The sequence below is a fragment of the Fopius arisanus genome, unplaced genomic scaffold, assembly GCF_000806365.1.
Source record: "Fopius arisanus strain USDA-PBARC FA_bdor unplaced genomic scaffold, ASM80636v1 scaffold00004, whole genome shotgun sequence".
Taxonomy (NCBI): domain Eukaryota; kingdom Metazoa; phylum Arthropoda; class Insecta; order Hymenoptera; family Braconidae; genus Fopius; species Fopius arisanus.
In genome coordinates, this window is record NW_011887743.1 from 185,822 (window position 1) to 210,630 (window position 24,809).

The 24,809-nt window shown below is 36.3% G+C and overlaps 4 protein-coding genes across 8 annotated transcripts in view; 1 reads left to right on the plus strand and 3 right to left on the minus strand.

The window, feature by feature from the left end:
* Positions 1-8,461, minus strand: su(sable) (suppressor of sable). 2 transcript variants are annotated; one of them, XM_011312136.1, is made up of 4 exons: positions 8,377-8,445; positions 7,282-7,287; positions 6,003-6,405; positions 1-4,162 (listed from the first exon to the last, which is right to left on the minus strand). In XM_011312136.1, exons 1-4 carry the CDS (start codon positions 8,418-8,420, stop codon positions 950-952), a joined length of 3,666 nt encoding a protein of 1,221 aa, XP_011310438.1. In that variant the 5' UTR covers positions 8,421-8,445; the 3' UTR covers positions 1-949. The 2 variants fall into 2 exon arrangements, with proteins under 2 accessions (XP_011310438.1, XP_011310444.1); XM_011312142.1 differs by lacking the exon at positions 7,282-7,287 and having other exon boundaries at positions 8,377-8,461.
* The window catches only part of LOC105270835 (uncharacterized protein C3orf18 homolog), a 23,673-nt gene continuing 7,303 nt past the window's right edge, over positions 8,440-24,809 (plus strand). Inside the window, exon 1 of one of the 2 annotated variants that reach the window (XM_011312043.1) lies at positions 8,440-8,522. The gene's annotated coding sequence lies outside the window, so the exon portion shown is untranslated. The remainder of the gene's footprint in view (positions 8,523-24,809) is intronic. The other variant, XM_011312084.1, reaches the window with a different exon arrangement.
* On the minus strand, positions 11,353-17,814 carry okr (DNA repair and recombination protein RAD54-like okr). Its single transcript, XM_011312122.1, has 6 exons — positions 17,637-17,814; positions 16,881-17,126; positions 16,503-16,693; positions 14,801-15,003; positions 13,858-14,300; positions 11,353-13,658 (listed from the first exon to the last, which is right to left on the minus strand). The coding sequence occupies exons 1-6, from the start codon at positions 17,637-17,639 to the stop codon at positions 12,405-12,407; spliced, it is 2,340 nt and encodes a 779-aa protein (XP_011310424.1). The 5' UTR covers positions 17,640-17,814; the 3' UTR covers positions 11,353-12,404.
* Positions 18,236-24,809, minus strand: part of LOC105270870 (uncharacterized) — a 7,401-nt gene continuing 827 nt past the window's right edge. Inside the window, exons 2-16 of one of the 3 annotated variants that reach the window (XM_011312096.1) lie at positions 24,387-24,601; positions 23,171-23,355; positions 23,046-23,085; positions 22,449-22,950; positions 21,302-21,937; positions 21,042-21,224; positions 20,862-20,984; positions 20,685-20,789; positions 20,501-20,623; positions 20,296-20,433; positions 20,106-20,192; positions 19,803-20,033; positions 18,831-19,535; positions 18,647-18,716; positions 18,236-18,569 (exon numbers count right to left, since the gene is read on the minus strand). In XM_011312096.1, the coding sequence (XP_011310398.1) occupies positions 18,693-18,716; positions 18,831-19,535; positions 19,803-20,033; positions 20,106-20,192; positions 20,296-20,433; positions 20,501-20,623; positions 20,685-20,789; positions 20,862-20,984; positions 21,042-21,224; positions 21,302-21,937; positions 22,449-22,950; positions 23,046-23,085; positions 23,171-23,355; positions 24,387-24,574 (3,270 nt within the window). In that variant the 5' untranslated portion in view covers positions 24,575-24,601 and the 3' untranslated portion in view covers positions 18,236-18,569; positions 18,647-18,692. Of the gene's footprint in view, positions 18,581-18,646; positions 18,717-18,830; positions 19,536-19,802; positions 20,034-20,105; positions 20,193-20,295; positions 20,434-20,500; positions 20,624-20,684; positions 20,790-20,861; positions 20,985-21,041; positions 21,225-21,301; positions 21,938-22,448; positions 22,951-23,045; positions 23,086-23,170; positions 23,848-24,386; positions 24,602-24,809 lie in introns of those variants that run through there. The other 2 variants (XM_011312101.1, XM_011312109.1) reach the window with 2 other exon arrangements.

Here is a 24,809-nt window from a genome sequence, read left to right on the forward strand (position 1 = left end):
AATTTTTAAACAAAAAATATTCCCTCTGTAAACTTGGCCGTCTAGAGATAAATACTTTATTAATTAAAATTTTTAGTTTTCCTTCAATATTTGTCCATTACTCACTTTTTAACCCAAAATAGGAATACAAATAATGATATAAAATCAGTTAGGTCTATATCTATACAAATATATTTTTTCAATGTCGACAATGTACATTTATTTGTTTGATTTAATTACTTAATTACTTCAATAAAAAATGAATAATTTCAATAGTCGCAGATAATTCAACTCTTTGATAATTATTCGTTTCTATATTATAAATAGTCGAAGAGAAGAGAGAAATGATGTTACATACAATCATCGAATATACACAATTTTTTTCATCTATTTACAGAAAGATATAAAATTTTATTATCCCTAGAAATTACAGCTACATTATCATAAGTGAACAGCCTGTTCGGTTATTCATATTCAATATTTACGTTATAAATAATGAAAATAAAATTATTCAACCAATCTCACGTTATGACTTATTATGAATACGCAATTGTAATACCTAATGGAAGTTGTCAACTCATATCTGTCTTATTTTAACTTGCACCAAGAGTATAAATGAAGAATCATTCCAAATAATAATAAAAATACTTGAGCCATCAGGATTGTAAATAACGTTTAAAGATAGAGTATGACACCTTGTGACAATTTTGATCTGATAATCAAATACCATTTATTATTGTACTCAAAAAAGAAGACGATTATCTAGATGTAAAAATAATCAAATTATGCTTTCCTTCATAATTCATTGATTACGAACTTATTGTGACCCTGTTACAAAAATGATTAATACGCAATTGAACCACTAGATTATTTTAACATTGAGCGATCCTTAACAATTCACTCAATATCAATAAATCCAAGCTTTGTTGGAAAATTGCATTTTTGTTGTAGTGCATGAAGTTAACTCTACCTACTGAGGTGATCTGTTCCCTCTACTCGAATTATTGGGGTTAGAGCGATTTCTGTTTCTTCTGCGCACTCTTCCTCGGTTTCTCCCTGCGTTTGCGCCACTGTTCCCTACCCAATCAGGCCCATTATTACCAAAATTCATCTGATTCGATGGGCCGTATCCCATCATTGTTTCATTCGCCCCGGATCCAAAATTATTGAAATTATTGCCCGCAAAAGGTTGATCATAATTCGGACCTACGTCAGAGTACAACCCAGGGGCTGGACCGAGCAAACCAGCTCCTCCATTCCTCTGAATAAACCTTGAATCAAGTCCTAGCTGATTTTGTTGCATCGAGGGACCATTTTGAGAAATCCCCATGGGCATCCCTGATGTATGCTGTATAGGCATATTCATCATCCCAGAAATAGAGTTCATCCCTCCCAGCATTGAACTCTGAGCCATCCCCATATTGAGAACTGGACCTGGCATTACAGAACTCCCTAAACCAATTGAAAGATCACCAGAATTCGGAGGCATTCCTGATATCATTGAATTGCCAGGAATTTGATTAGATATCTCCAGAGTTTTTCTCCTAGGATCAGCTCGCAATTGCGGCGGGGATTTTGGTGTATCAGGTATTTGTTTGCTTTGAGGGGGCGACATTGGAGAATCGGGTGCATCGTTATTAGATAGTCTAAAAATTTTACGTAGTCTAGGATCGTGTTTTACTGCTGCATCATTCTTGGTTAGCTTTAAACCAGTGTAATTGGGCCTCGGTATGTCCACTACGTAGACTTTATATGATAGTGGCAAATGTGAAGCCATACTAGCGTCAATCTCAGTGCAAGGTATATGAGAAGGGGCAGGCTTAAATGGTAACGTCAACATTTGTCTTAAATCGACATCAGATCTGCCATTCTCGAAGCCTCCTATTCGTAAATCTGTATCCCCAAAGTCCTGAAATCGTTGTCTTAAATCCATATCCTTTCTTCGATGATCCTGATCACTTCTAGCCCGAAAATCTGTATCCATTCCATGTGTGTAATCCGTTGATGTTATCCCAGATGAATAAATACTCGTTTCTAGCCTTAGTGTCCTAGAATCTGTTTTTCTCAAATCCGATATAGATGGACTAGTAGATTTAATCTCTTCTATTCTTCGTTGACGAGGATCTCTGGACATCCTAGGATCTCGAGAGACTGTCGCTGTGTTGGTGGTAGGTGAAGATTTAGGACTAAGTACCTCATTTTCCAATTTAACTGCGGAAGACAAAGTCTCCGATGAGTCTGGTGAGTTTGTTCTCGACTTTTCATCATTCTTGGAAGAGTCGTCAAAAATTCGTTTAAGTGGAGGTTTTATGGAAGACAAGAGCTTAGTTACTTCAGCACTAATGTCTATTTTACTCAAATCCCCGAGTTTATCAACGATAGGTGCTGGTTGGGGTAAGATTATGGAAGGCAAGGAGGGGGTTTCTTCAATCGAACTGTATTGATTGTCTCTTCCACTCTTCTCGTCTTTTTGATTATCCTTCAAAACTATCTGGAGATTACCATGCCCATCATCATCATCATCATCATCATCATCATCATCACCATCATCATTATCATCAGCAGCAGCAGTAGCAGCAGCAGCAGCATTATCACGGTCCGACTCATCGGAATACCATTCTTCCTGGTCTTTCAAGGCATTCTCCACTGCTAATTTTTCGTCAGAGGTAATAAGAGTATCTCCGGCTGCTTTTTGTTGCTGTTGAATCCGTAGAAATATTTCTTGGGCAGTTTTTGGCAGGTTTGTTGAAGTTTCTCGACCACTAGCAGATAATTTTGCCACAGGTGAATCCCTTGAATCTAGCTGTGAGTTCGTACCGTCTTCAAGAGCTTTACATTTTTTATCCACTTCCAAGTCTTTATTTTTATCATCTTCCTCCACTGGAACTTCGATGACAAGGTTTGATTCTTCTTCGCGATCACTTTCTTCATCGAATTTGGATTTTGAGAGATTCGCTGCTTCTTCAGCTAGACTTAGGATACGAGGAGTTTTAGGCATTGCGTTTGCTAAGAGTTGTCTCAAATCGATATCTTTCGAGATTAGATGACCCTCTGAAGATTTCGATGTAAGTTCTTCTGAGTCCTTTAAACCATCCGTGAGTTTTGTTTTGCCTTCTAATAGCACATTCCCCTGAATCTCATTGTAAAAGTCCATATTTGCTGCTATACATTGTTGAATTAATAGACGCTGCTGCATTTGTTGGTGCTGCTGCATTGCTAAGCTCAAAGCAACGTTGGGCAAATTCAGGCCGAGTTGATTCACTGTTTGTAGGAGTACTATTTGCTCTAAGGGGACACGATCATCGTCAGAACCCCATCGAGTTTTCTTATTAGCAGATTTCTTTTCCTTAGAGGAATTCGAACGCTTCTGTGAATCCACAGATAGGTCTTCGTCTTTATCGGTGGAAGAAGTGTTTCCTTGAGCATTCGGGGAAGTGAGGCTGACGTCAAAAAGACTCGGAATCTTCTGCGAATCATCCTCGAGACCTTGGGAGTGATTTCGAGCTGTATGATTGATCATCATAAGAGCGCTTTCCCGACTTAGTCGCGGGAAGTCACCCAGGATCTCTTTCGGTGCAGTTTCCAAATGTTTAAGTAGAATATTCTTCACCTGATCATTGAGAGGTTCGTGAGAAAATTTACAATTGGAACCAGCTCCGCATTTAAGTCCAGTATGATGGAATTTGCATGGAAAGTCATGGTGCATATAAAGACACTTATCCCTCTTAGCACAGCAGTCCATCAAGTAAAATTTACAAAGTTCCATTTTTCTAGGAGGAAGTGCATTGTGCGAAAATGGACAATCGTCACCTCGATGACACTTTCCCTGCATAAAATATAAACAGATTGAGTCTGGATCCTGATTATGATCGGTAATTTGATTCCGCCTTCCATTGCGCTCGTTCCGCGCACTTCCTCTCCCTTTATTTTTCCCGGTCCGTTCATTTTTCCCTGATCGTCTAGGAGTGGAACCACGATTACTGACACGTTTTTCGTCACGATGTCTATTCGATCGCTCCTCTGAATCTCTATCAGAGTTATTATCAAAGTTGTCATTTTCGTGGGAACGTCGAGGTGGACTCCCGTCATGGAGATCTTTCCTGTTTATTGGAGAAGCTCCTCGAACGAACATGAACTCATCCTCGTCTTCATTACCATTTTCGTCTTCACTTAGTCGTCGTTTCTGTCGAAAATTAAAAAAATAGAAATATAAAAATTAGTATGAAATAAAATTGTGAAAATTAATTAAAAACTATTGTTATCATTCCTATGGCGAAGATACACTATATAATGCAGACAGGAAATTCTTGCCCATATTTTTGCAATTTCTAAAAATAGTTCAAATATAGAAACCATCACATTTATACTTTAGCCTACCGTCGATAATCTGTATAATCTGTACAATGTGATCAATACCCTCAAAATCAGGAAAGTCTTATCATTGACCTAACCCCCCCCCCCCCGGCCCTCCTCAAAAAATGTGACAAAATCAATAAGTCTTTAACTTCAACTCTGTGCGGCATACTAGAAACAGCGATCTCGTATGGCTACGGAGAGCAAACTTGGATTTGATAGACTTTTGGTTACGAATGGACGTCTCGAGTGATCAGGCATTCCCACAATGTTATTTTCCCTGTTATGTTACTCAGTCGTGAATAATTTGAGCAGGGAATTAGAGTGTTTCATCTATTACTGGTCTATATTCAATCACATTATGTGTAGTGCTTGCAGATACAATTATATCAATAATATGAAACAATTGATTCAGTGCCATGTAAAAAATAACTATCTCCGAAATTTACATTTAAGGTCGCCAAGGACTATCTTTCGAAGATCAGTTTTTAGTTTGAATTCACTGCTAATAGCCTAAAATATATAATAAACTGAAATACAAATCGTATTCTGAAAACCATGCGGCCCTTCAACTTAAATATCTCGGAAATTATTCATTCGATGCAAATCCACTGCAATACAAACAATAGTGATAATAAAAGATAATTCTATGGCAAATTACAATTTCATGTCTCTGAGTAGTAATAAAATTTTCATAGTGAGAGTAGTAGGTATATGAATTTTAGGCATCAAAAACCAAAGAATCAAAATATCTCCAAAAATATGTTATCAAGTTAAACTTTTTGAAGAAACACATTCAAATCAGTTGAACAATTTTTTAATTATTGCATGGAACGAAACTGCATATTCCAAAAACCAAGAATTCGATTTCATTTCGTTTCGATACGCATCCTTCTTCTAAGAATAAAATTTAGTAATAGTAATTTAGTGGAAGTAGTACTTGCCCACTTTTTGGGCCTCAAACACGTTTTCATTTTTTTACGTGATTTCTAATTCTATATATATATATCTATTTCTAATTCATCAGGAAGTACACTTATTTGCATATTCTCTTTATTTTATCAAAGTATTTCATGCTCGACAAGTCTTGAAAGAATTAAGATCGAAAGTTAAAATTTGGTAAGATCGGAGCTACTATAACATTATTGAATTTTTTCGAAAAATTTATGATAAAAATGTTAATTAAGGGCATATTTTCCTGACAGAAGTTTCATCATTACGAGAGGCAGAGTCAGAACCTTCATGCGAAATTTGTACATGAATAAAAAGTCGAGATGTAGGAAAATCGATTGAACTACCCTATTGGATGATGGTTTTCCACAAGTTTTTCGAGAAAATGTTGAAAAACTGAAGTGAATACAGTGAGAAAAACCGATCCCAGAAATTAGAAAAATTCGTCAACTAATCGTTTGGAAAACCTGATACCTGTACACAATATTAACTATAACTTCACTAGAATTTCAATAAAATGAATCCCCTCATCTACATATTTCCCAAATCTGTTTTGCTTTTTTTTCCCAAAAAATTGGTCAAATAGATTTTTTGTCTCACGATACTCCTTATAGTATCTTCAATTATGTATATCTAATTGGCAAATAAAGAATTTCATGTATTATACGTTCCCTCAGGCCCTCGTCACTCCACTTATATATAAGACAAATTAAACAAACCTTCTGGTCCTTATTTCGTTCCTCTTCCTTTTCATCTCGACTCCGCTTCCTATTTTTACTCCTACTTGAAGAACCTTTCCCCTTGCTTTTCTCCTCTTTATTATTATCTCCATCCAAAGCAGCTTTGATAGCCTTTTCAACATCGCCAGCCCAATCTTCCGATGGATTTTTATACTTTGTAAATCTGTCAGATTTACCTCCACCAGTACCACTAACAGTAGTGCTAGTCGATGATTTACTCTTACTTTTACTCGACTTGGATTCCGAATTTCTGTCCCTATGAGACTCGGACTTTGAGCTTTTCGCTGGATCAGGGGCTTTAACTGGTGTTGGAGGTGGCAGAGGCTCATCATCTTCATCCGAAGGAATTTCGCCATCCTCCAAATCATCATTAGCCGCATTGCTAGTTATGAAAAAAAAAATTATTTCTGAAGATCTTAATCGCTCGTTTGATAAATATTATTCTCTGCTCCATCAAGCGGTAATATTACGATAATAACGATGATGTTCGCTAATGAATGATGCTGGAATAATCTTCATCTAAACATCAACTACTTTTAATTTTCCCCATCATATCAATTCATCAATACAACCTTGTATATGAATAGCACAAGAAATTTTGCCTGCTGGTATTAATATTGTTAAAAATTTTTCATTCATATAGCTCATTATTTCTGAACAATACTTGTCCATTACTCTACAAATGTATAAGTGAAAATTTCATCTTATATTTTGAATAGTTATCAAGTCAACGACTATGACGACACTACCATAAGATTGATTTATTTATGCCTTCCATTTTTTCTTCAAACTTTTCATGAAGAAAAAAGAATAAACTCGGCTGTCAAGTACTTTCTTTCGAAATTGAAAATACTGTGCTAATATATATGGTAAACTGGACTGTAACAGGATCCGATGGCGTACTACTCAGTTGAGAAACATCGATCATTCACTGCAAAGCCAAGCACCTGGTAGTGAAACTAAGCCGATCAATAAAAACCTCGAAGTCAAATTGATTAAATAAAAATTCATACAGAATGTCTTGGAAAAGAAAGCAAAAAAAAATCAATTGGATTTTATACTACCTCTGTATTAATTATTCGGTTCAATTATTAATGGCAACAGCGCCCAATAAACCACGGAAGCTTTTCATTTTTAATCACTCGATAATTATTCGAAATATTTTATAATTAATGAATTAATAAGTATAAAGAAAAAAATGATAACTAATGGGCATTTTCGACTGAGGAAATAACTTGGAAATTGATTTTCTTCTTACCAGTTTCTGTGAAGCATCATTCATTTCATTTATAATCATCAAGTGTTGCATAATTATCATCGTTTTTCATAAGACATCATGAAACATCATTTTAGTTATCATTTGATGAACATCACCATTTCATGAGCAGAGAAAAATATCATAAAGTTGTTGATGAGAAGTTTCATTCGATTGAAAAGATGTTCAAGTAGAAAGCAATAGTGCTTGTAAATGGTGAATAATATGATGTGTATTTTCTTATTGTCATACTATCACCCTACTCGTCCATCAGTTGAACAGAACTGGGTGGGTTATTCATTGAACATTGAAGTACATTGAGAACAGCGATAATAGAACAAGAGGGGTCAGTTGCGTGACATCATGTTATTACTCTGTTTCTTGCATCCTGACGGATGTTTTTAGGTCTGTTGTTCAAGAGTCTGACTGATTATAGTAGTTATATAGTATGATCCTACTAACGTATTCGACCGTGAAGAGAAAATTCATATAAAATTATAAATCAGGAAAACATGCTTTTTTATTTATCCTTCCTTTTGAAAAATATTAAAACGCCCGAAATAAATCACATTTTTTATTTACAGAGTGTTGCTGTGTGTAACTCTCATATCGTTCTACTCCGGTTAAAAATCGATGAAAATGGCGTATTGACTTTTTCGTAAAGAACCAAGTGGAATACACTTGACGCACCAACCAACCAACTTTTCACGAAACTAATCATTTATTGGTTTCTCCCTATGCAAAACATTGCATAACGCATTGAAGGACACCGTTGCTCCAATATTCACTATTATCATTATTATTCCGTGAAAATCGGAAAACTCGGAAAAATATAAATTTCTAAATAATTTGCAATGAATATTATTCATGAGGCAGAAGGAAAGAAAATTAAATGAAAAAACTTTGATTAATTTGATTATGACAATGCTCACGCGGTGAGAATGCCACCTTATACATCTTTAAGAAAATAAGGCAAAATATATATATTCATTATATGGATATTTTTCCTCCACGATCGAATCCGTTGTGTTCGATATATCATTTTTTTTAATTACTTATTTTTTTTTTTTCAAAAAAGAAAATGAGAATGAAGCAAACCTTTGGATCAGTCTTTCGGCCGCGGTGACACTCTCTAGTGCCATATTCGACTACGACCTTTTAACCTATCCAAATTCAATAAATATTTTTCCCGATGAACAATTAAACTCCTATTATCACCGCCGATCGAGACTCGACTGCATAAAGTAAGTTCTCCCTACTATTTTAATTATTTACATCAATATCTAATATCCGCCACTGATATTCTCGAGTACAAAATCTACGCGACACTCGACCTTCATCAATTTAATTTTTACCATATCTCGTCAAATATTCATTATTTAAAGTTGCTCAGTACTTCAGAAATTGTAAAAGCACGAACCAGTCTCTCAAATGAGAGCAAGTATAAATGGAAAAGTATATTCTCTACTCTTCCCAAATGTCTTTTTTTATTTTTTTGTCCTCTATTACTCTTTCCCCCACCATTGAATCCGTAATTCAGTGTTAGCTTTTTTTTCCCAATTGTTTTCACTCAATTGAAATATTGACATTTATTGGTTTCACTTTGTTATTCGTTATTTTGAATTCTTGGATCAATAATGATGATTCAAGATGAAGGTAAAAATCCCTTCTTTTATATTTAGTTCTGTTTGAATGGTTGTATGCTCAGATGGCCGCCGACGACAAACAACGTCATTGTAGTTGACGTGGCCGGTGGCGGTGGCCAGGTCGAGTACCACCGAGTACCACCGAGTACCACCGAGTACTTTCTCACGATGTACGTTAATGTAATGGTCAGAGAAGGGGCGAGAGGGAGCTCAGGGGCGAGGGCCGGCCGAGAAAGGGGACACCGTATTTTCTTTAAAAAAAAAAAATATATATATATATATATGTATATATATATATATATGCCCTCCTATCCTTCAAAACGTAACCCACCCGTCACGTGATCCCCTCTTCAACTCAATGCGGTGCGTACGTGTCAATAATGACTCATTTTATGTTTCCGTCGTAATCTCTCTTCGTTTTTCGTTTTTTTCTTTTTCTTTATTTTTTATTTCCCATTATTTATATATGATGCTGATGATGAAAAATTCAACACGATACGATGGTTCTTTAGCCGTTAAACCGTTTCGGACAGTTAAAGCAAGCTCTCATTGAGTTTACGATGATTTTGCTTTTCTTTCTTACGCTTCCACTGGACAATACCCCCTCGACTCTCTCAGAAACTCTGCTAAACTTGCGCCTTTTTGCCTCGTACGGATTACTTTAGAGGTTATTTTGTTGTAATGTCGCGTTTGGAGAGGTCAAGTGTCAAATAACGATGTTGCGAAGATGGAAATAACTATCGATGGCTGCGATTTTTGGAGTTTAATTGTATCCTTCGACGATTTAATTATGCAAAAGATGGACAAATTTATACAACATGGTCGGTTCTTTGGTCGAATTAAGGCGAGTGCGAATTGATTATTCGGATGTTTTTTGTTGATTCTTGTAAGTTTGTTTTCTTTTCTGGTTTTTGCGGTGATTTTTGTTGCGATTAAATTGTAATCGATAATAGAGAAAACTTTAAAGATTAACTAAACATGGGCACATCTGGAACTATTCTGAGACGCAACCGAGAGCAACGGAATGGATGACGAGGCCACCCAGCCGCTCCCCGTTTTTTCAGCAGTGGGAGAAATGGTGAGGGACCACAGCCAATCGGAGTGCGATATTATCGTCACGTGAGCGCTTCATCATTGGAGAAGGGATGGCTCTCACCTCTCTCAGCCCTCTCACCAAACCCAGCCATACTTGCCTTTTCCGACTAAATTCCTGGCAATCAACAGGAAAAATGAAAAAAAATCCAGTGAACGCCATCCCGGCCATGCCGACCATCCCAACCATGCCCCATCCCCCATGCCATCCACCCAATCATTCACCTTATTAATCATTTCAAAAGCATCGACTCATCAAATATTTTATACCTTCTTAACATTACCTCACTAACATTTCATTCGCCATTACGGCCATTACCAAACGATTAAAGCCCAAAATACTCAATATTTTGTCCATATTACGAGAAAAAAATCATCTTTTTACTCAATTGGTAAAAATTTGATGAGGTATTGCACCTGAAAATCCTGAAAAACTGAAATAATTTTTTCTCTTGTTGGAAATCTCATGAATTTATTTCGAAATCACAGCTGCTGAAAAATTTTGCGTGACCCCTTCCAATTACATGAGTTTCAAACGTTTAGCGGCTTATCTAATTCTAGATTTTCACAGACTTTTAGTGCTTTTCATTACTAATTGCATTTATAAATTTCCATCGACTTGAAACTAATCATAAACGAAAATGCAAGTTATTCCCGGAAAATATTGCTACCATCTCAATTCCGATTCCCGACAAACCGAAAACCTTAAAATTTCCAATATTAATATGCATATATATACATATACCGTCTAGAACGAGGATTTATAGATTCCTTCCTTTTCTCAAGAGAACTAATTCTTATCAAAAAAATTAGTGAGATCTCATATTATAACATATTATATCTAATCATAATATCTACACCATACAAGATGTTGGAAAATCACTTACTTTTCATTTGTCGAAAAGAATGAAAGATTCAAATCTCTTCCAGCTAATAATAATATATCATTATTGATACATTTATTAAATTCAATTATTCGTGATACATGACATTTTTTGAATTTCAGGATTGAAGACATTAATTTAAATATTCCCTCTAAATGCTGGAAATTAATGTCCTGTTTCTGAACATTGAAAAGTCATTGGAAACGCTCCACAACGAGACCGGTTGAACTTTATTCACCTACATCGGGGGGCTATTACTGTGCGTCGAATCAATTTTCTTCTGCAACTCGAATTATTTCAACGTTGATGATTATCAATATTTTTACCGGAAAATATCAATTATGGCATAGAAGTTCTTTTTTCAATACATGGAAAATATTTAAGTTATTAAAAACATGCAATCATTAATAATAATAGTTCAAAAAATTATTTATTTCAAGCAATATTATATTGCACAATATATATATCAGGTCATATCAACGTTATGATGAGAAAGGAGAACGTCATCAATAATTATTTATTTGATAATCAACGAATAGAGAGCGAATGGCAAGTAGAATAACAAATAGCAAACAGCGAATCTACCTTTTTCATAATTCTAAAGATCAATTTTCAATAATACTAAACGGAACATGCTGTAGAGAATCATTGTAAAAAATTAATTAGTTGTTCCTTGTTGCCAAATTACGAAGCAAGTTGATGGAGTTAAATTATTGTAAAGGTTCTCAAAGATTAGGACAAACATTTTTCTCCTAATTATCAAAAATCTCGTAGAAACATTGCAAATTTTTAGAAAAAGGTCAACGAAACTTCCAATACTTTTCAGCTTTTTTGATATCGATGGTTCTATTACCTTTTTCTATAGTTAATTGAGAATATGAAAGTAATTCAGTACCAATGATACCTCAAATGAAAGTCGATAAGAATTTAATATGGGAGAATTACCAGTCTCCTTAACGGAACACAAACTATATTATTTCTTGAAGAGAAGAAAACTTTTCTATCTCAAGAAATAGACTATTAAATTCTATCTGATCATCAGATAGATTTTGATACCGGATGGCTAATACCACATTTTTTTTCATTCCGTGGAGAAGCTTATAATGGATAACTAAGGACGAAGATGGGCGAATGCAGTTAAATGTAATTAATTGCCAGAAATTTATTTACGACCTATATTATATATACAATGTCCACTGCCATATTTAATCACTTGAATTCATTATAGAACTGAAGTTTAATTAATTTTCCGTAACTTCAAATCCTGCAAAACATATGAGATTTTATTTTTTATCTATCAGAGGGTTGACGTGCGTCATGAAAAATACGATACATATCATATTTCACCATCTCAATTAATATTTTGATTATCAAATTATTCGCACAATATTGCAAGAAATTTGAACGAGAATTCGGCAACACCTTACAACAATTTGTACAGACAAAGAGAAAGAGAACGACTAAATGGGGATGAGTAGAAAATAGTTTCGAAAGCGAAAAAAATTCAGTCATTTTTTTCGATGAATGTTGATTCGAATTCTGCCGTTCTCTCTGCCTGTCCAAGCTGCTCCTTGACAGTTTCAGCAGAACGATGATGAAAGACAAATGAAATGCCGCTGCTCCAACAATGCCTGAGAGGAATATCTGGTAAATGCCTAGGCATATGGGCATGCCTCCAATCCGAAAGATCAGAGTTGCAGTCAGAATTTTCTGGCGGTCCTCTAATCTCCATGCCATTGACACATCTTTTGCACTTAAATTTCGAATGTGTATCCGACATTGTATTTTCCTCCAACTTGAACAAATCTCTAAGATCGGTTAACGTGAAGTGTCTGCAGACATCGTCCTCCTGATCCACGACAGTAGAACTCAGTGCCTTCTTGTGTGCCTGACGCTGAAAAATCTTTTCTTCAATCGTTCCAGTGCAAAGGAAACGATAAACAAAGCAAGGTTTCTTTTGTCCATCTCTCCAGACCCTGGCCATTGCCTGATCATCATTAGCAGGATTCCAATCTGGATCAAACATTACTAACCGATTCGCCCCAATCAAATTCAGCCCACAACCACCAGCTTTTGAAGACAGCATGAAGATAAAATCGCCCGAATCTGGCTTGTTAAAATTTTCTACTACTTTAGCCCTTTTTTTTATCGACATTGTGCCATCTAAACGTACATAACGATAAGCTCTCTTTGCACAGAGTTTTTCAAACAGGTCGAGGGTCTGAGTGTAGTTGGAGACTAGAACAATTTTATCCGTTGTTGTGGATTTGATGGAGGCTAGAAGAGTATCCAAAACCATCAGTTTTCCTGACAACTCTGGGAGGACCTCTTTTGTGCTGTAGTTTTTGGGTAGAAGTTTGGAAGCACCCTCAAACCCTTCCGAATTCTGTTGAATCTTCTCGTAGACAAGATCTGGATGATTACAGAGTTTTTTTAGGAGGGTAATGGCTGACAGTGCTGACAGTGTACCACCTTTCTTCTTTTCGCTCTCATGATTTGACATAGATTTTCGAATAGCCTCGCTCTGAATGAAATTTTTGTAGAGAGAGTTCTGGAGTTGCGTCATCTTGACACAGACCACAAGCTCATACTTGATGGGAAGATACTTCGAGAGGAGGGCACTTGTCCGACGAATTAGGCATTTGTTAACTACTGTTACTAACTCTTCTAGACAATTTTGGGCTCGAGTACGTTCACTGTCAGATGCTGCTGCATCCTGGCCTCGGAGTATTGGATTCTCAAATTTTCTGCGAAATTCCTGAAAGTGCAAGTCAATTTATGTCATTATAAATCTGTTGTAGAGTAATAAAGATTTGGCGATGAATATGTAATTTTATGAAAAATTGAAATTTTGTATACATTATTTGAAAAAAAAGCCTCACATACGTTTACAATTGTCAAATAATCAATTAATTTCTTCAATAAAGGTAGAAAGGTGGAAAAAAATATGTTATTACCTGAGCAGTTCCAAGCAATCCTGGATTGACAAAATGGACGAGTGAAAAATACTCCAAAAGATCATTCTGAATAGGTGTGCCGCTGAGCAAAACTCTTCTTTTTGTTTTCAACCCCATCAAAGACTGATAAGTCTGATTTTCGGAATTTTTAAGCCTGTGGCCCTCATCACAAAGCACAAGGCCTACCTCATCTTTGTGTAATACGGATGCGTGGAGTCGAAATGTTTCATAACTGATAATTAATATAGGATTGACACAGCGACGTCCAAAGGTTTTCATAAATCCAGTTAATTTGAAGTCAATCTCAGCCTTACTACCGCCATCAATTGCTAACGGCTTCACACGACTTCCTAACCATTTAAATATTTCATTGTACCAATTTTTGACTAGAGAACTTGGAGCCACGATGATGGCTTTTTCAATTAAACCTTTTGCTTCCGGGCCTGCAAATCAAGATTTAGTTTACATCATTTTATTTACATTTTAAGAATAGCCACATGTATAGCCCGTCGAACATTATCTCATTGATTTCAATTTTAGCTTCGTTATGGAAAATATTCGAACCTGGCCTCCACAAATCATTTATTAGCACAAATAAACCATGATTTAAAAAAGCCGAAAAAATAAAGATCAGCGAGAAATGGCTATAATGGATCGGGTTTACACGATGTACGAATTTTAATTCGAAATTCCGTTTCTTTGCGTTAACTATAACCAATAAACCACTAAAAATGAATTTATCGAAGATGTGTCGTTGTGAAGAAGTTTGTAATGATATTTTGATTTGTATTACATCCACCCTAAATACCGTGCAATTACTACCTCTCTAGACTCCAGAGTTTAGAGTCTAGCGGAATAATTATCTACGCTGATGACAACTTCATATTAGGAATTGTGTTTTAGAAATTACGAGTCCTTGATCAAAATATGGAAATAGTAACACCTTGTTTAAGTAAAGTCCAGAGTAATGTGATGCATTGAAGAGTCTTTCCAAGACCCATTTCATCTGCCATAATACACCCAAAGGCATTATCAATTCTCTTTCCTGTTACACACTCGTACATAAATTTCACGCCCTCCCTCTGATGTGGCCGTAAAATATTACACAACTGAGGATCCACAACAACATGAACTAGCATCTGGCTCCTGAAAATAAAATGAATAATAAAAAATCAAAACATAATTTCGAAAAGTACATTATGAACCGAGTGAAAACAGTTTTTGCACATGTGTCGTACAAAATTCTATGATAATCGAAAAATGTTCTCTATAATAGCACACATCTAACAATTAGTTTATAGTTTCAGTTTTCCATTCCTTCACTATATATTTTGTGAGTGTAAAACATTTCGAATCCTATAAATGAAAAAATTTTAACAATAACTATAAATCAAAATTTAACAGTAATAAGTTTATTGGGATTAGATAATCGTACCATCATTACCGATCATGTGTCAATTGTTGTGATGAGAGAAAACTTTTGAAAATCTTTTTTCACACTTGATATATTCGTTGAATTTTTCAATGTAGGGAAATATAATTTAGAAATATTTCCAATTTTTTGTCATTAATTGACAAAACAACTAACACACCTTATTCGAGGATTTAAAAACCGTCAGAACTGAGAATATAGCAGTAAGTCAAACCATTGTAATTTCTCACTCATCATATTACCATTCTATGTTGTACCATCTCACCTCATACCTAATCTTGTAAAAATTATTTTTATTTCCGTTCAGCTCACCAGGTAAAATGAACATTGACTGGCTTAGATTTCTTATTGTTTTTATCAAATACTACGTACATAAAAGATATGGACTTGGCTGAAGGCCCTCGAGCAATGGCTAGTTGAAGGTTCTTACAGTAACTTGCATCAGATTTCATTAAAAATAAACAGAATAGAAATATTTTCAAGCCCTTTTTACGCTGAAGAAGTTGAAAGAAAAATTGTATATAAACTTTTCACCATCTTTGAATTTTCGGCTTTTTTATCTCTAGTTATCCGCTGTCTTACTTTCATAAAGATTGACATATAAGACTTGAAAGATTCCCATTAAACATTAACTCAATCCCATGAATAGGTTCTAAGATATTCTGCTAATTGTAGAATACGTGAAAGGAAAAATTTCAAGCAAAATTTCAGGTTAATCGATGCGGAAATCATCAGGATTGAAAAGTCTATTAAATAGACAAGTTTAGAATATGTAATTGGACACATGATCAAATCGACCGAACACTACTGTATGATGGTCCCATCCCCATAAAATAGTAGCATAAATGGCACGAATTTGTTATATGACCGAAAATAACAACAGTAATTTTCACATTTAGTTTTTTTACGGTTATGATTCTTATTAATTTACTGTTTCATTTCAGTTGACTATGGTTATACTACTATGACCGATGCTATGTTTAAAATTTGTTAAAAAATGACTCTTAAAAAGTGAATCATTTGCACATATCATTAACCAATTTAATAAATCATAGTGCCTAAATTTTTCTGGAATTCATTTAATAGTCGCTTATGTATCCCATGTATATTTCCAGAACTAATATATTGTACAATTAATATAATACTCACCAGACAATAGAAATATTTCTACTGTCTACGTTCTATCATTTTATTGCCGAAATTGTCAACTTACTCATCAATTTTAAGACGTTCGTGTTCTGATAAATCAGGAGGTTCATAAACCACCAATGCATTTGCAGCATAAGGATCATGTAAAGGCCTTCTTGGGCCAGAGAGACGTGAGCCAAGTGATCTCCCTGATAATTCATATCCTGGGATCGGGATTTTGAAAGGTTTCTTCAGTAGATCCTGAATTCTTCGCTCCTGAAAATAATTAAATGTGTAACCATCTTCAGCATTTTTTCAACATTTTTAAATCGAGAATTTAGTCTGTATAAGGTCCGATTGCATCAAGTCACATTAAGCGATTTCAAACTGAAAGTAGACAATAAATTAACCAAATTATACGAATACAGTGGTGCTTTATTGTATTGTTGTCTTATATACTCACATGATCGGTAATAATATCCTGAGTTGCTGACAAATCTTTATCGCTCAGTTTAATCGCCTTTTTCTCTGGAATTAGCAGTGGCTTCGCTTTTCCCGCAAGACGAATTCTTTTCTCCCTAGGGGCAACATTCTCGTCAACGCTGCGCGATTCTTCTCTCTTGTATTTTGTTATTGCAGAAATGTTGATATTCTCGATATTCAGAAGGAGCGGACGTTTTCCACACTGACTCGGCGCCAGTGATCTATTCTGCATTCACCATAAATAAGAGAATTTTTCATAATGACAAGGATCAGTTATTACTCCTGCTACAATACGATTCAATATAAATAGAAATTGCATTGATGACTATTAATTGAATTTTCGTTAAAAGACTTTTTAAAATAAATTTCGGTAAAAACTTTCTTTTCCAAAGAATTTTCTGAATGATTTTCTGAATTTTCTGAAATATTTCCTCATAAAGAAATGCTTATCTGTTTGATTCTATTGTGAATAACTAAATTGCACTGAAACCATCTGATGTTAAAGTTGTTTTGCATTCATTTGTTTAAATAATATAATATTGATTAATAAAATCATATGATTATTCATAATCATAATTTTTTATGGCTATTACTTCAACTAATCAACGCATTGGAATATCAATTAAGCATTAATTGTGATAAATATACCGAATTACAGAAAGGGTCATAAACTTTTGACTATACGTGCAGAACATGCTTAACCAAAAAATTTGTTAGCGCTGTCAATTATTCTTACCATTCTTTTAGACTTGAATGATTAAGCTCTGATTATGAACTTCCACATACAGGATCTCATAAAACATCAAAATTAGCTAACAACAGAAAAAACCTGGATGTTCCTTTTTTGAGTGATGTTTTTTTGTCGCGATAATACACACTTTCCACAACATTATTGCAGTTCTGTACGCTGCACATACACTACTATACTGCTTCTTGCAGGAGAATCGCTTTCGGGTTTCGGCCCGAGCTCTCCCCACCACTACCGATTGACCCCCACTCCAGAATCAAAATATCCCTCCGCGCGCGCCACGTTCAACCGCCATTTGAAATAATGAGCACCTATTTTCGCGACTAATTCTTGCTTCACCAATGAATAACAATAATACAATTTGCAAATATGATTAAACGTCGATTCAAGTACGAAGAATCGTCTTGAATTGAGTGGGTAGTATATCTCTATACGAAGTGATATTAATTCAAGATAATAATAAATACAATAATACTTGTAATGTAAACATATATTTGAATCCCACCCTGCGGCTTCATGGACCGCGCGAGGACTGAGGGAAACCAGGGAAAACCTCAGCCGTACAGCCAGGTAGTATTTATAATACATACAATTTAATCTCATGTAATCCATTTCTAAATACTATCAATATATAAGTATAATAATTATAAATAAATAAATAAGTTCATTTCCTGAGAGTGAAGACGTTGGATGATTATCGGATGGCCAAGAAGTTGTCCTGTGAACAATTGAAATAAATTAAGAATGAATTGGTTCTCCATATGATCTTATCAGACTAACAATAATCATAATTAAGCGCTGAAGTAAATGAAGGCAATGGACTTAGCTATGAATAAGAGCACTTGGTGGGCCTTCCGCGACGTGGGAGATATCCACGATATCATCTCCTGGAGAAGCAACAGAAGTGCCATCAATTTTTCCCTGGAACAATTCTATTAATTTACTGATGAAGCTGTGAATTGGTACAAATAATCCGACATTCTAGAGACAGAACTCACTCCTGTGAGAGGTACTGCAGACTTGCAGCAAGGCTAATTTGCTTGTTCATCCCTTCAGTGTTTTATTAACCTGGAATGTAAACAGATCATTAATATTAGCAATAACGATCTACAATTCGGAATAATTCAGTATCAGCAAACTTTCAAAACTACTGGGTCTGATCAACTGAAGAAATTCAAATACCTCGACGCGATATATCTGCCAACCACCACTGGTTCGACTACGATGACCTGTCAAAAGCAAACCAGCAAGGGCTTCTGCGGAGAGACACCGGAAGAGGCGAGCTTTACCTTGACTTGGCTTATCAAGAGGGTAGTAGTTTCTATTATTGACCGAATGGGGATTGAACATAAAAAAGTTGCGGCGCGTAGACCCTGGAACTCTAGGGGAGATGAAGAATGCAAATGTTTTTGAACCATCAGTAAACAAAAATCCGATACGTGCAAGATTTGCTTCATGTGTCAGCGCATTCGAGTTGATGCATGCTTCAATCTCCTTCAAACCGTTACCCGACGAAAACAGTCCTTCACCGCAGTGGTGAACGTCAATATTCACTTCTTGTCCACAAGTAGTGAAAGATGTTAGGAGGTCTTCAGGAGACAGATGATTGTATGAGATGTTGTTTCGTGATTTGCAATCGACGTAATATTTATCACCCTCAGTCAATATTTGGTCCAGAAGATTTTGGTTAATATCTGCATCTGAGATATGTAAAGCCACAATGCCAACCGTACAGATAGCAGTGCATTGTGAATTTCTCCGATCCGGAGGGAAACGTTTATCACCTTGATGGAATCTCGCAGACTGATAAAGTAAAACCCGATCAATTCCGGGAATAGCAATCTCACCCAACTTTTTTTTATCAGTAACCATCCAAGTCCGCTCATTCTGTAAACAATAACGACAATGAAAGCTTTGAATTGAAATTTTTTGTTCACAATACGTTACGTGAATAACAAAGTATAGCAATAATTTCCAAATACAATCAAGAGTAAATGTCAATAGTGGAGTAGTAGAACAGAATGAGCCCACTGAACTTTGAGGAGTCCATTCAGTAGTCAAATTCCATGCTGATCAATTCGAATATTCAAATAATAAGATGCATGATTTCAACAAATTGAATTACATGCATTCGATTTACACTGTACCACTTACTGAAATTATCGGCCATTCCGGCCCATCATTCGTTCGATTGGGCAGTAATGAGGGAGAGGATTCTGATAACGAACATGTCAAAACCGATGAGATGAGTTCCTCCATCATTCTCTCTCTAATTTGAGGCATGTCTTCAGCAGTAAAATTTAGAAGTGCGCATCTCGCCAAATGCTCAGCATACGTACAGACGAATACACCGCAGTCTGACGAATTATTCTGATGAGGAATATCCTGAAGAGGAAGAGTCGACATGAGCCGAGGCAATTGATTCAAATATCTCTAAGCAAACCGGAAAATACTTACAGTGGCATGTCGTGTTGTCCACTCTGTGTACATGAGTGGTTGACGTTTCTTCTCATCGTGTTCCTTGATCAAGTATTGAAGAATAGTCTATCGAACAAAAATACAATTAAACTCACGAACGGGCGTTGTATGTACGATTGCTAACAATCGAGTTTTCTTACAAGCTTGAGCGGTGCTTTCATACACTTACATTCATGATAGATTGATCCACGGTACCCAGACTGTCGTAATATTCAATACGCTTCTCTTTGACTTGAACGACACAAAGACGCCAATGAAGTCGCAAGTTTATGGGTATCAACAGTAATTCCTTACTGAAAATATCCACCTGAGGCGAATATAACACAGTGACCTCAAACTAACAACTTCTGACACAAATGGAAAACTGTACTTACCTTCTTCGTCCATTCCTTAACATCATTGTATGAAATACGCAGCTTATTGAAGAAGAAGGTGTCAAATGCATACACAGACCCCTGACTTCGCTTCACAACAAGGTTCAAATATTTATTGATAATCTGGAAGTAAAAGCCTGATAGTATATGTAATTCTTTGTGTTTTCATACTCTTTATACTCACAACGTCGTTCAGCCACCCCCCTGGTGCCAATGTAGCCAGATGCCCAACACGCATTGCCTCGCCATCAGTTGGAATAATGGTTTCTAGGCTTTTCGTCAACCAATCCTATCGGAAAATGCCAATAAGGATTGGATATCGGTTACTAAATGAATAAAAATCAAATTCGCCGAGTTTTACCTGGGCATGAAGGACAGGTAATTGCTCGGGAGATATATTTCGATCTGATTCCACACTCATTGCTTCTGTATCATCAGGTATGATGATAATGGGTATATCAGCGCACTCTTCATTGCTGCCCAGCTACAAAAAACATCTTCATAAATCCCGAGAACCGAAAACTAGAATGAAAATATTTACGTGGAGGATGCTGAAGACAGCAGCATCGGTCTCCTCATTCGTAATGGAGGCAGGAAATGACGTAATCGGAAGAGTCGCTGTGACGACATTTGAAGCATTGAAGACTTTTGAAGGCAAATCGATCACGTCATCTGACCCATCCTGATTCATTACGTCACCTGATCCTTGCGACCCATCAACATCCTGCGATGAAATTATTAAATTGGCAATGATGGAATAATGAAAGAGTAAAAAAGTTGCTGACGATTTATGTATCATACCATGGAGCAATCAAACAACGATCGACAGACAGATCTCTCATTGTTAACGAGGGGCGATTGGGAGGAAGTGCATGTTGTATTGGAGATCACGGTTACCCCAACATCCATCCTCTCAGAGTCATTTGGGTCACCTTCCACTCTGAATTCCATCATTTCAAAATCCTCCTCATCAATGCTGTCCTCATTGTCACAGGTGATTCTTATTTCATAGCTTTGTTCCATGTCATTCCCAACTTCCCTTGCGTAATCCTCCAAGATAAGTCGCTCTGTGTGTCTACAACAGTTCATCCAAAACTCTGGTGTTACTGAAGCAAGGGCTTCAGCCCAGATCTTGTCGGTATTTTCAAGCGAAAAGTCATTATTTCGACCAACATGTGCATCGAAGTACCGCTTTGTAAGGGACCAAACCATTTCAATGGGATTGTACTGACAGTGGTAGGGGGGCAAACGAACGATTTCGTGGGTGCTCTTCGTTTTCACATATTCGTCAAGTGCATACTGTGCAGGGCGTTTATGGGCTTTGCATATGAGTAATAACTCTCTCTTCAGAGAGGTCACTTCATAGTCAATATGCTGACTATCTAGCCACGACTGGAGTTCCGGTTTAGTCCATTTTGTTGAGGGTTGATATTCACTCTGTATGAAGATCAAAAGTTCATTAGGAGAAAATAATAAAAAATGGCGCTAAGAAATAATCATATCTCACATACAGCATGCCGATCTTTTGATCACAGAACGATAAAGTTCTAACTTACGATTATTGTTAATAATAATACAGGAAAAAGCTGTCTCTCACCCTCTGAGTTTCTTTACAATGACAGCGATGACCGATTAATCGGCGATCTATCACGAGCACTCCCCAAACCCTCTCACTTCTCCTCCTTCACTTATTCATATTACAGACTGTGTGGTACTACGAACTCAAGCAAGATATTGTTAAAAGCAAAGTCTAAATCAAGGATTACGTACCATAAAGTTATTAAGCTGTATATTAATCTCGCAATATAAGGAAGCGGGCTAGAAGAATGTCAATATGTTAAACATCAATACACCGCAGATTTATGGATTAGAAGCATATGGATTGTTAATAACGTCAATACTATTAATTATTTCGAGTTATGGCTTGTGAAACAAAAAAGATTCATACTAGTTTGGAATGGTACGAGGCATTGTCAACAACAATCGCCGAAGGTTCGTGTAAATTAGGCAGCAACTTTTTATCCAACCAATTCAAGAACAACTCCCAATTCATGTCTCCATGATAATCATCGTAGTCTTTGGGTTTCGCGCTCGTACGGAAAAAAAGAGAAGCATTAGGAACGAATCCATTTTTGCCACCTGCGTGGCAGATTATGTATCTGTCTCCAGTACTTCCAAATTTCATGGAGCAACTACGAATATCCTCATCTTGCCACTCTCTTCGCTTCCCTGTTCCGTACCGGAAGGTCCAAGTCTCGTCTTGATAGATGATCTGCTTGCCTTCATCTATGAGGTTTTTCATTTTTTTCAGGAATTGAATTCTCTTCAGAACGATGTGGGGTTGCTCTTGTAGCCATCGAGTGCCATCTCGGCGACGGTAAACGAATCCAAGGTCGTGGAGCACTTTGCTCAGAGTAAATCTTCCGCCTGTGAATGGGATTCCGCGGACCCTGCAAGAAAATTTTTGAATTATCTCATCGTGTGAACCGTCTCTCATTTACCCGAACGAACAATGGATTTTAATTGCTAATGAATAGCTAACTACCTGATGGCCGCAAGCACGATAGCGAGTGATGGAGATAGACCTACACAAAAATTAATATATAATCTCTCCACATTTTAGAATCATCATTGGATCGGAATGTATGGAATTTGAATATCAAAGCTCACGTTTTCCAGCAAATTCGTAAATAAGGTCACGAATTTGTTGCTTTACGGATTTATCAACATCGCGAATGAGTTTTTTGCGAGGTCTCTCCTTCCCTGGAGTTTCAAAATCAGCTCCACTCTCTCCGACGCGAACAGACTCTGTGACCTTGTCCTTAGAAACTCGTAGAGCTCCCATTACTCTTTCTCTACAACATGATAAGCAGCATGTGAGATAGATGTACACGACACCCAAAATGAAGAAATGAAATAATTAAAAGGTGAGCAAGCATATTGTGTATCAGAAAATGACGTCACTGTAAAACAGAAGTGCAGTTAGTGAGGAATTTTGATCGATAGCTTGAGCAGAGAACCCACATGTGTGAAACAAGTCTCTATGCTTCACCTGTACTGAGCAAGAGAATACGGAAAACCAATGGACAAATCAGTCAACTAATTTCATTATTATCAACATGCATAAATTTCTTGTTATAGAATCTCGTTAAAGGTCGAATGATGGGAACAGCGACAATCAATCTTGAATATGAAAAGTGGAAATATGCATTAGCAAGAGCAAACAGTAAGTTGTGGAACGATAAAGCAACAATGTTGCTATGTCAACATCATCTCCATCTTATTAATCCGCCTGCTGTCAGCCGAATCCTCCTCTGGATTTCAGTAGGATATGTCTTCTGATGATTCTGAAATATTCAACATCGTCTGTTATAGCATCACATGAAATGAATACCCATCATGTTCTGTGGTGTAAACCACAAAGTACATATAAATTTGGATTAAGGGCGCGTTGTTCTTCGCACGTTCCCGAATTTCGGTGGGTGGGGTGAGTGCAAACCGTTGCCAATCACACCAATAGTTCCCCGATAAATTAGTTTGGTCATTAATTAATTTAAGTCCATCAATTTTCGAAGGAAAGACAAAAAATGCCCATGAACGAGTTTATTCAAGTTTCATTGAAATAACTGAGAAATCTTTAAGTCATTTTAAATGAAAAAGTATTCCAATGAGTGTGAGTGTTCATGAGTATTTATTTAATTTCAATATGCCACATGAGCTATGGGATTGATATATAACATGTAATTTTCAGGGGCAATTGCCTTAATCCTTCATTAGATGCCCATTACCATTTATGCAATTTTCTGAACACTGTCTTTTCAAATATACTATAATAATTCGCTATCAACACTCTGAATCTTGAGAATAATGAAATTGCGTTTCTCACCTGACAAGAGTCACGGGAATTAGAGGGCCACCATTATCTCGTTCTTCTTCAAAATAGCGATGAAGAGCATAAATGGCATACTGCATTTGCCTATTAAACGATCTTCCTCTCTTATCACGTAACTGACCATTCCAACGTAGGCGATTCAAAGGCTTTTTCGGAGTGATTCTGCCGCCTTTGGGCTTCATGTTGTCCAAATTCGACAGATTATACTCCTGCACATTAAAAACAGACAAACGACTCACAGACAATTTTTCGCATTGGATGAAGCAATGGTTTAAGAGTGCCTTCCACAAAATCACTTCAGATGAAAATACTCGACGAATTGAATGGGGCACTGGTTTTCGGGACTTCTAAAAAATTATTCCAGGCACAAATAGGCCCCTCAAGTTCTCAATCACTCACGTTTTGCAATTTTACTTA